The following is a 12,250-nucleotide window of genomic DNA, read 5'->3' as shown; positions in this document are numbered from 1 at the left end:
CATTGACACATGGAGAATGTATTCATAGTCACCATATTCAGATGTTATGCAGCAATTGGCATAATGTCGCTAAACATCTGTGGCCTCCATAAGAACATAAATGGCTGCAGTTTAGCTGTCCAAAAACATGGCAGGCAGGTATAAGCGTATGGGTTGCTGGGGGAAGGATTGCTAAAAGAAAGATACTGCAGAAAGGTGTGATAGACAGATAGATAGATAGATAGATAGATAGATAGATAGATAGATAGATAGATAGATAGATATGGAAAGTAGGAAAGTTCAAAGCAGCACAGCTTAACACGGTGGGTGCAATAGCCGTTGATTCCTTGGCGGTGGATCTCAATAATAGGTAGTGAAGAGGCAGCACTCCAAAATATGTGGCAAAGGGTGATCCTTTATTCCATGAAACGCTACGTTTCGGTGTCTGTGTACACCTTTTTCAAGCAATGCTTGAAAGTCTTATCTAGCTGAATTTGAAGGTTTCTAGGGTAAAGTTCCTGTAGGAGTTAATGGACGGTGTGCCTCGAGAATCACACTGGTCCAAAGGGTGTAAGATGTTTCAATGGAGAACATATTGTGGGGCATTTATCAATTTTTGAGCAGGGTTTTTTTTGGTGCACGATTTGTGCTATAATTTTCACTTGGATATTCGATTGTTGAGCAAGGGGTTAATGAAGGACTGAAAAGGTTTAGAACTGTCTCCGCTAAGTATGTGCCAAATATTGCGCACAAAAAAAGTGTCAAAAAACTAGATGTGCAGGAAAAGTGTTGTTTTCTTAAGCCGCACCCAAATTGTGCGCCAACCCCCCCCCCCCCCCAATTTCTGAGTATTTCCCATATTGCCCAATATTCTGATGCTGACACTTAAAAAATATGGTGCAACGGGTGCAGCAAGAAAAAAAATTCAATAATGAATGTCCCCAAATGTGGCAAAACTTCAAGTGAAAAAAATTAATTTTTTTATATTTATGGAGTTTGGTGAAAATGGGCAGAAGCAGGCTTGGTAGTAACTTGTATGCTACTATTTATGTGGACTCCAAAATAAAAAGTAGATCCGTACCATGGAAATACACGTCAAATTTTATACCTCACACTTCGACCACTTCTAACTACTTTCCAAATGTTGAATCCAACTCAATGGGGCAGATATATCAAGCTGTCTGGAAGTCAGAATATTTCTATTTGCCCATGGCAACCAATTACAGCTCCCCTTTCATTTTACCAGTGCTCATGAATATTTTAAAGGGGAGCTGTGATTGGTTGCCATGGGCAAATAGAAATATTCTGACTTTCAGACAGCTTGATAAATCTGCCCTAATGTAGTCATTGACCATACAAAAGCAGTGAGAACTCTTCTTGGGGAATCAATAACGTCCACTGCCTAGGTCTTTGCTTCATGCACCAGATAAGGGGAAAACATGGTGGTTCAATATAGGTAAATATCTTAGTTCATATTGTTGCATCTTTTGTAATTATAAAACAGAAAACACTTTCTGACACTTGAGCATGTAAAGATTTAAGAAACAAATGGTAAATTTTGAGCTAATAAGAAATCATATGTGGCACACTGCCTTATGATTTGCTTCCAGATGGATTATACAGTGTGCACTGAAGTTAAGTACATTTATCTCAAACGTGCGCTGAATATTCCTAATCTGCTAAATACTCACTGGGGAGAGTTTGATTTATTAATTATTTATGCTTTGCATCTTGATGCTTGATTATGCTTTTTATCCAGTCAGACAATTTAGTCTTCATATCATGTTTCAATCTGTTCGCCTATTTACCTTTTCCTTCTCTCTTTGCAGCTCCTTGCCTGTATCCGCACATGACCGCCTCAGTCTGCCAGGAGACCGGAAACCATTTTCTATTAGGACGACAAAAAGACAACAAGAAAGGGAGTCATCGGATCAAACCCAAGGCCCTAAAAAACATCTCAAAAGAACGGCCTAACTCACTGGTGGACCTGAAAACGTACAAGGACACAAAAATTTTAGTGGCCAAATTCCTGGAACATTCAAATTGTCATCTTTCCCCAGAAGTACAACATGTTGTAAATAGCATTAAGTCTGTCATCAAATCGGATGAGCGCCACATGGAGGAAGCCATCTTTAGTGCCAACATTATAGATCAGGTAAACAGTGTGGTAAAGGAGAGCGCAGCTAAGAATTCATAGACATAAGAGCTTAGGTGTACCCGCAGCTACAAATCTTGTAATGCACACAGGTTGCAGAGCTTATGTTGTCACTATGAACGGTCAAGTGCCTTAACATCAACAAATGAACTGTTATATAATATAGAGGACCCGTATCCATCTCTGTTACCTCTATATTAGTAAATGCTTGCATTCTACAACATATTTTGTACATATTTTTATCAAAGAGAAAATCATTGTTGAAGCTTAAAGGATTTCCTGGAAATCTGAAAAATCATGTGCAGGCCAGGTTAGGGATGCCAAAAAGAAAGTGTGCTTAACCTATTATGGCTCTTGGTTCCTGCTTTGTGCAAGTACCTATGGTCTTTGGCTCCACCGGCCAGGCCAGAAATCATGAGATCCTCTCCAACCAGTGGCCTACTCGGACCATGAGATGTAAGACGTCACTTCAGATGTTACGTCCTGTACTCTGCCCAAGCTCCCACAAGTTTTTTTAGAATTCCCAGAAACCCTTTTAAATCTAATGCTATTCATCTCAGAATAGCACTGGGAAAATACAACTACTATTATATGTTACTGGCTACCCTGTTTCCAGAGCCACGCCATAATTCATATGTTCAAAATTCTGCCTAGTTAAGACCTTGTGAAACAGAATCTGTCAAGAAGATACCTTCAGAGTCAGGCCCCTTCCACACTAGCGAGTGTGATGCGATGAACTCGCATCACACTCGCAACGCAAGCTGCCGGGAACGCACGGCCCGAACGCTGCACCGCGGGAGTGAACTCAGCATGTCAGTTCACTCCCGCGGTGCAGCGTTCGGGCCGTGCGTTCCCGGCAGCTTGCGTTGCGAGTGTGATGCGAGTTCATCGCATCACACTCGCTAGTGTGGAAGGGGCCTCACAATGGTGGTTATATATAAGATCCAACAAGAAATAGATCTGCGTTATGGTATAGAAATACTGTGCATTTTCCTGGCACCTAAAACAGCTTACAGTACTATAAAATAACATAATAAGCCATGAGCACACTTTTACAAACTTCAGGCACCCTTGAACCAATGCTTTTCATGCTCCTCAAAATCCTCTGTTCATCGAGCTTAAAGGGAAATGTCAGCTAAAGTAACTCACACTGACTTAGCATATTCAAGCATCTTTGAACACTGCTATTATACAGCAGTAAAAATGTCCGATATTGTTCCTCCCTTTGCCTATAAGTCTGCCTACAGTCTGTTCATAACGTTAACTCAGCATCTATGCAAATGATCCCATGTGAGTTTGATTAATATATTTCCTTTTAGCCACCATATTCATGTCCGTCCTGCTTAGCCCTGCCTCTGGTTCATTCTTCCCTCCCTCAGGAAGGAGAGAGAGACTGGTTGTGTGACCTGCTGAAGAGAATTGCTGGGGGAGGGGGAATGGGGGTGCAGATTTCTCTTCAGCAAGTCAGTCACACACAGCCAGCGTCTCTCTCATTCCTGATGGAGCAGTAAATGATGTAGCAGAGCCAAGTTCACTCAACTAAACAGAAAGTGCTCCCCTGGTCAATCCGGAGACCGGAGGCACAGCTGAGCTAGAAGAACATGAACATGCATAGATGGTGAGTCAGCTTTACACATGGACTGTGGAACTGTACAGGCATGGGAAGTAACAATATAGGGATAGTTGTATTGTATAATAGCAGTTTTCAAAAATATGTTAAGTAAGTCAGGTTAGTTTATCTGACAGGTTCCTTTTAAGCAAATGACTTGTGGACAAGATACAGTATATGACTGCTGGAGCAGAGCACTGGTAGCAATGGTGACATGTTAACATCTCAGAACATCATTGAAGCCGTGTAATGCAGAAGCATTGGCACAGGAGCAGTAGTGGGTATGCGGTTTGTGAAACAGAGACATGTGTTTCAGCTTTTCTATCACTCAGAAGGATCATTTTTACAGTAAAACCCATTCTGGGAGGCAGATGTTACTGCACCAGCCTCATAGAGTTGTATGGATTTCAGCAGCTTTCACTGATCTTGGTCATCAATCATGGTAGCACTCAGAGTATTACAATATAATTTAGTTGTATGACATGCTATTCAATGGAAGCTCTAGAAAAATATCTTCCGTCTCATTATAATTATTCATTAAGTGCTTTAGAGCCAACACTGAATGAGTATTTGCCCTTCAGTTTGCTTAGCAGAGCTCCATAATTTATTAGTCAATGACTTGATACAACAGACTCCTCTATCTAAGAACTGAATAATCTTATTTCCTATTTGTATCAATCTGCTCTCGTAGGGGCAGCAAGAGGTCTTTATATAGTTTTGCCAGGGTAGTCAGCTGTATAACCCTAATTTTTATGTAACAGTTCCTTGAAGTATTACTTCTAAATATATAATTTACCTCTATAACAGTTGCAAGGGCTTAACTTGAAAAGGTGCATGAAGGTTACGGTTGCATGAAAGTCCAAGGAGCCTTAGGAGGCCCAAAAGTTATCTCTTCCCATACTATTACCCTATTAACAATAGGGAACCTGGTACAGCTTTTGCATTTTGGACCAGGAGCTTTAAGTTAAGCGTCTGGCAGGACAGATGTTTCCATCCAGACCTTTCCACTTGACTGGACGTGCTCAGACACTATTGGGGGATTTAGGCTGGCGTTTTAAATACCAGTCTTAAAATTTCACCAGCTTTCGCTCCAGAGCCCATATCTACTAGGTTCTGGCCTCTTAGTAAATTTGGGTGAAAACTCTGCCAGTTCATACCTGTAGTCCAGGTCTAAACTGATGGAGTTTTTTGCTGTAGTCTCCACTGGTTCTCTGTTGGGCCGGGCATTTACATTCCTGAGTTTCCGCCAAGCAACCTATCCACTGAATCGCCTAAAGTGGCGTCTGGGTCGTGCAAACAGGGACACTGGGCGGGAAAGGGGGAGAATCATGTAGCCTCTCCACCAGTTTTCTGATAATGAATCAATAATTACATCATGGAAAACTTCTACCCCTTCCAGCTACTACATATCTAGCACATGAGTACAGTGAAGCTTTCATCGTCCATCAATTCCCTCACCTCAGAATTGTCTTATCAGGACTTCTGCCATCTCTTCTTTAAAATATTGATGCAGCGGTGGATAGGAGCAGCAATTGATTCAGTGAAACCCTTAGATGCCATATTAGTAGCTGTTATGGCATCAAAAGGGTTTGACAGTAGACCTGTCACCCCGAGCATCCCCCTATGGTTTCTGATGGAACAGTGAGCACTACCAATAATGCCTAGGTCTGCAATCTACAAACTTGACTGTTAATTTATTTTTTTAATCCCTTAAAGGTGCCTCTATAATTTTGTACTAAACTAACTTTTTCAACCATAATAAACTATTATTAGTAAATTCTGAATTTCACTGACCACTCAACTTGCTAGTAGATGACTGAATTTGTAATTCCACTTACCCATATAATATTCACATCAATAACATATTACAAATGACTGTAATACTTGGTTATGTTACATGCACTACTGAACTATGCTGGATCCCAATTGTGACTGGTCATAGCAAATACCTTTCTACAGAGCCCACAACTATTTGTTATAATATCATAGTCTTCTCATTGGTTCTATCCATCTAGAAAGTGTTAACAACTTAAAAAACACCATTTCATTTATTCACAGGTAATTACAAGCTCCCACCACAGCGTCGTTGTGTCAAGAAAACGACTGCAAGAAGATCTTCACCTGCGAAGTTGTGGTGCTCTCAGTTCTCCAGTGACTTTTCTACACAGGATACACCTAACACGAGAAATGGACCATGACCGACCACATAGTCTTGTTGGCGTCTGTAGAGAAACCATCCTTTGACAACCAGTTTTGAAAAGATTGCATGCAAAGACTGAAGACATGGAAATCCAATTCTGTCACCAACACCAACCAACCATGGCATCTCTGATCTGAACATGGTCATGCATGGGACAATAGAAGTCCCTGAATGTATTATGTTCTGCACCAACAATGCAAGCTTTATTTCCGCAAACAAAAGGCCTTTTTGGAACAGACACATGAAGTTGAATCTATTTTTTCATTTAAAATAGAGATTTGGATATTGCTGCCATGTAGCTTCATTAACTGTATACCATCTTCTCTACAGTTGCCACCTCCCAAAGAAGGGAGCCATTATCTGGCCCTGCAAACTTGCAGGTAACATTTTAAAGTATATCCGATTTGTACCATCAATGAAAGGTAGCATTACATAAAAAATCTTCAGAAGAAGAAAAATCTTACAACCTCAGTGTTGTATTACTTTATGTACCTCAAAGTGTTTTCACAAAGTTATTTAATAAAAAAAATTAAAAACTAATCCCTTCTGATTTTTGTGTATTTAATGCTTTGCCACAGCCTCATCACCCTGGGCAGCAATAGTATAAAATTGAGTCATTGAGGTCTATGAAGAGTTTTCTAGGTATGGTCTGTGTGGATAAGATCTGGGAAGATAATACACTAGGACAGTGATAGCAAACCTTTCAGAGACCAAGTGTCCAAACTACCACCAAAAGCCTCTTATTTATCACAAAGTGCCAACACGGCGATTTAAGCAGTAACTTATTGCTCTCAGCTCTGTCACAGCTTTCAATCGTATCTACATCCTTAGGACACCAATACAGTAGCTTGAGAAGAACAATCGCAGGGGAGAAATAGTTGCAGTGATAATCAACAACTCCTTCCTCCTCGTGTAGTCCCAGGCAGGATGAGCCACTTTAAAATAACGCAACTCATCCTGGACCTCCTTGGTTTTGTTTGGCGAATTCTGTGCGGGGGGTTACAGCCTAAGTGCCCAAAGAGAGAGCTCCGAGTGCCATCACTGGCAATCGTGCCATAGGTACGCCATCACTGCACTAGGAGAACATATATTATCACAAGTGGATACAATAATGATATTTTCTATGATTGTGCTATACGTGAAATCCAGTCTGTGATATATAAAAACTTCCACATGCACACCAACATGTCTTTATCATGTGTGCTAGCTGTGGTTCTTGTGTCTAGATCACCTCTTCATGTATTTCTACGGATCCATACATACAGCACAGCATTTCACAGCCCTGTGTATGAGTCCAGTATCCCTGAGAAAACACTCAGGCCAATGTTTGCGGCTCCACTGTCCCATAGAATTCGGAAATCAGAACGTGAAAAATACTGATGCAACACGCGTGTCATCCATGTGGCGTCCATATTTGTGGATAAGTTCTAGGTAACACAATCATGTCACAGTGGAAAAAAGTCTGATGCATACATGTCTTCTTTATTGTAAGAGATCTATAGTTCTTTATTAAGATATACACTCACCGGCCACTTTATTAGGTACAACTGTCCAACTGCTCGTTATCACTTAATTTCTAATCAGCCAATCACATGGCGGCAACTCAGTGGATTTGGGCATGTAGACATGGTCAAGACAATCTCCTGCAGTTCAAACCAAGCATCAGTATGGGGAAGAAAGGTGATTTGAGTGCCTTAGAACGTGGCATGGTTGTTGATGCCAGAAGGGCTGGTCTGAGTATTTCAGAAACTGCTGATCTACTGGGATTTTCACGCACAACCATCTCTAGGGTTCACAGAGAATGGTCCGAAAAAGAAAAAACATCCAGTGAGCGGCAGTTCTGTGGGCGGAAATGCCTTGTTGATGCCAGAGGTCAGAGGAGAATGGGCAGACTGGTTCGAGCTGATAGAAAGGCAACAGTGACTCAAATCTCGACCCGTTACAACCAAGGTAGGCAGAAGAGCATCTCTGAATGCACAGTATGTCAAACTTTGAGGCAGATGGGCTACAGCAGCAGAAGACCACACCGGGTGCCACTCCTTTCAGCTAAGAACAGGAAACTGAGGCTACAATTTGCACAAGCTCATCGAAATTGGACAGTAGAAGATTGGAAAAACGTTGCCTGGTCTGATGAGTCTCGATTTCTGCTGCAACATTCGGATGGTGGGGTCAGAATTTGGCGTCAACAACATGAAAGCATGGATCCATCCTGCCTTGTATCAACGGTTCAGGCTGGTGGTGGTGGTGTCATGGTGTGGGGAATATTTTCTTGGCACTCTTTGGGCCCCTTGGTACCAATTGAGCATCGTTTCAACGTCACAGCCTACCTTAGTATTGTTGCTGACCATGTCCATGTCCATGACCACAATGTACCAAACATCTGATGGCTACTTTCAGCAGGATAATGCGCCATGTCATAAAGCTGGAATCATCTCAGACTGGTTTCTTGAACATGACAATGAGTTCACTGTACTATGAAATAATATCACATTTATCCAGTAATCTATCCAGACTGGAAGGATAGAAGGGTGATAGAAGAGTGAAAGAGGTAGTGGGGGAAATAAATGCAGATGTGATATCATACTGAGTGGTCTCTGACTTGCTGAACATTGCTGCCTATTTGGTATTCTTTTTAATCCCTACAAATATTTAGAAATTAAGGGACTGACCAAAATAAAATGATGTGTCCCTTTAGGAATGCATAGCAACAAGGATACATTCATGCATGTCTACAGAATCCATAGATTGTACATGATTATATAGTCCAACGCTGCAGCCATTTCCCAAACAATACAGCTGGGATAACAGGCCATTTATCACTTTGTGATGGTATTGCTGAATATTAAGCAAAATAAGTATCTTCAGGATAACATGGCGTAGTCAGCACATAGCAAGCTGCTACAGCGCTTGCTAATTTAAGGGTTAAATAAGAGACAAATCGTTCCTCTTTTGTATTAAATTTATTAACAGTAATGCTCTCCTACAATTGGCGACTGCATGCAACGTATATGTTAGTCCTTGGAATACAGTCCATTTGTATAACTGCATGATAAGGCTTCTTAAATCACAGTGTATACTATTTAAGGTCTAAGCCAAAATGTAGAACACCCATCAACATTTATTTGAATGAAATACAATGTCACTATGCACACAATCTAATTCTGGCAATGGACATGGTTTGCCATTGACTGAACAAAACAAGGAAGTAAGTCAAGCCGTGTCTTTCACTGCGGTTTACTGAGAAGAAAAAATCACATCATGTCCAATAAGAGAATCATCCATTTAAAGACGCTGCTCCAGGAGGAGAAATTTCTCTGCTAGATCTTGAGAACCAACAGATCCAGAGGCTGAGCAGTACAGCACATGTATACACACGAAAACAATCACACCCTCGCTATCCCGATTGTACTCAGCTTCTACATTCATAGAATCTCTAGGAGTTCCTTTTATTATTCTTGAATTGATCAAACACTGCTGTAAGGATCTGTAGACCAGACTGAGGGATAAGTACCTGACTAGGCATACTACAAGCATTATGATAGAAGAATAGGGATTAGTTCCAAATGGCATCATTATTCCTTCTCATTTGTCACCTTACAAATTCTAAACAAATCTAGATATCTGTTAACTGATAACCAAATCTGTATGGGGACACCCAACTATAATGTTTTATTTATAAGACTAGCCTCTTCCTATGGCTCCTGAGCTCAAGTTTGCATCCCTCAATTCATGTCCCTGCACATATAACTCCTGACTTCAGCCCTTCGTCTCAACAATCTGGTGGTCGCTTTGTCAGCTCATACATAAAAGTTGATAGAATACAACTAAAACGTCAATTAATCTGTATACAAAACAGAGTATTATTTTAGTATAGAATGTATTTCCAATTGTAAGAACCATCTTAAATGATAATTCTATAACCTAATGTGTCTTTCAAAGCAGCAATTTTACAATCCATTTAATGGCTAAAGCCACAAAAACACATCATCCAGCAAATAGTGTAAAGCAGCAATGACAAACATTACATACAATTACATCAAAGGGCTTCATTGCTATACTCTGACAGTAGACTGGATAAGGCTGTACAGCCGTGCCCTCCTCTATTGAAATTATCCAGCTGTTCCCCCTTTCTGAAGAAATTTCCAGCCGTGCCCCCTCTCTGTTAAAATATCTAACCGTGTTTCTTCTCTGAAGAAATGTCCAGCCGTGCCCCCTCTCTGTAGAAGTGTCCAGCCGTGCCCCCTCTCTGAGAAATGTCCAGCCGTGCCCCCTCTCTGAGAAATGTCCAGCCGTGCCCCCTCTCTGAGAAATGTCCAGCCGTGTCCCCTCTCTGTAGAAATGTCCAGCCGTGTCCCCTCTCTGTGGAAATGTCCAGCCGTGTCCCCTCTCTGTAGAAATGTACAGCCATGCCCCCTCTCTGTAGAAATGTCCAGCCGTGCCCTCACTCTGTAGAAATGTCCAGCCGTGCCCTCACTCTGTAGAAATGTCCAGCCGTGCCCCCTCTCTGAGAAATGTCCAGCCGTGTCCCCTCTCTGTAGGAATGTCCAGCCGTGCCCCCTCTCTGTAGAAATGTCCAGCCGTGTCCCCTCTCTGTAGAAATGTCCAGCCGTGCCCCCTCTCTGTAAAAATGTCCAGCCATGCCCCTTCTCTGTAGAAATGTCCAGCCGCGTCTTCTCTCTGTAGAAATGTCCAGTCGTGCCCCCTCTCTGAAGAAATGTCCAGCCATGTTCCCTCTCTGTAGAAATGTCCAGCCATGTCCCCTCTCTGTAGAAATGTCCAGCCGTGCCCCCTCTCTGTAGAAATGTCCAGCCGTGTCCCCTCTCTGTAGAAATGTCCAGCCGTGTCCCCTCTCTGTAGAAATGTCCAGCCGTGTCCCCTCTCTGTAGAAATGTCCAGCCGTGTCCCCTCTCTGTAGAAATGTCCAGCCGTGTCCCCTCTCTGTAGAAATGTCCACGTGTCCCTTTTCTGTTGAAATGTCGAGCCCACTCAAAAAAACAAACTTAGTACTCACCCTCTGGCACTCAACCCTGGCTTGCTCTTCTGCTCTCATCTCCTCTCCAGGTCTTTGCAGGCAGAGGCATATCTATGTGGTCTGCCGAGCACACACTATGACGCGCCACCTGGTGACGTCATAAACATGCCCCTGCCTGAACTGCCTGGTACCCGAAATGTGGGGAGAAAAGGATGCCAGGGCTGATCGCCGGAGGGTGAATACTAAGTTTATTTTTTTATATACCCGAGAATAAGCCAAGTGGGGCTTTTTCACAACAAAAATTGTGCTGAAAAACTCGGCTTATACACAAGCACGTATATATGGTAGTTATCATGATACAGCAAGATTCCAGAAACTTAAACTTACATATATTATACATACATGATACAGAGCTTAAGAAATATCTATCTACTCATGGTTAGTATGATTCTCGTTACAAACCTATACAAAGCAACTATAATTTTCTTGTACTCATAGAAACTATAGTGAGCTAATAAAGCCAAGTGGAGAAGACCGGCGACAAGATTTTGCCAAAATTACATATCTGGCTGCAACAGTTTCAACTCATCCAGGAAATAATAAGCATCCAATGGCTACTAGATGCCAATTGACAGACCATACAATCTTTATGGGTATAGCCAATTACTTTAAAATATGAATGCCGCATCCAAAGAATATTCCTTAAATGAACATTTTGGCACATCTATCTGGTTTAAACTAAGCCAAAAATACTAGGTAAAGTTGGACTAGATAGCCAGAAGCTGTCCAGGATTGGTAATTTTCATATATCTTACCCATTTTAAGATATTGTAAAATTGACTTGGTCTGTTGGAGTTCTCCTCCTCTGGATTTAAATAAACATAGACCTGAACAAGGATCTTAAAGTTTTTAAAGTATTATGAAAAAATTTAACAATAAAACCGTACAACAATGCCAGCTGTGTTTATGGAGTCTACTAAACACAAGGTTTAACCCCTATGAAATATTTTTATAAGACATCACCCTACTTCATATAGGCCATATAAATATCCTAGACTTAGCTGTGAAGAAACTGGGACATAATTTCTATGTTACTATGTCTACAGAAGCAATATTCAGGAGAGGGATTTATCACAACTCTAATAGGTTTATTGTGCTTATTTTTGCGCCTAAAAAGTTGCATGCCAATAATTGAAGCAATTTTCTGCATATTTTTTATCTGCAAGGTCTAAGAAATAATTTCAATCAGATTTCACATTATTGCCAGGGACTGATTCATACAAATTAGATACAATATCAATAGTTGACCATTGCTCTATTTAGGCTCTGCATTTT

The 12,250-nt window shown here is 41.3% G+C and overlaps 1 protein-coding gene across 1 annotated transcript in view; it reads left to right on the top strand.

Moving 5' to 3' along the window:
• The window catches only part of ENTREP2 (endosomal transmembrane epsin interactor 2), a 444,140-nt gene extending 437,694 nt beyond the window's left edge, over window positions 1-6,446 (top strand). The window contains exons 10-11 of the mRNA XM_072148041.1: window positions 1,809-2,134; window positions 5,802-6,446. Coding sequence (XP_072004142.1) covers window positions 1,809-2,134; window positions 5,802-5,987 — 512 coding nt within the window. The 3' untranslated portion in view covers window positions 5,988-6,446. The remainder of the gene's footprint in view (window positions 1-1,808; window positions 2,135-5,801) is intronic.
• Window positions 6,447-12,250: the final 5,804 nt, after the last annotated feature.

The sequence above is a fragment of the Engystomops pustulosus genome, chromosome 4, assembly GCF_040894005.1.
Source record: "Engystomops pustulosus chromosome 4, aEngPut4.maternal, whole genome shotgun sequence".
NCBI lineage: Eukaryota > Metazoa > Chordata > Amphibia > Anura > Leptodactylidae > Engystomops > Engystomops pustulosus.
Note: the sequence above shows the minus strand (reverse complement) of the source record. Positions and strands in the feature narration are given on the sequence as shown.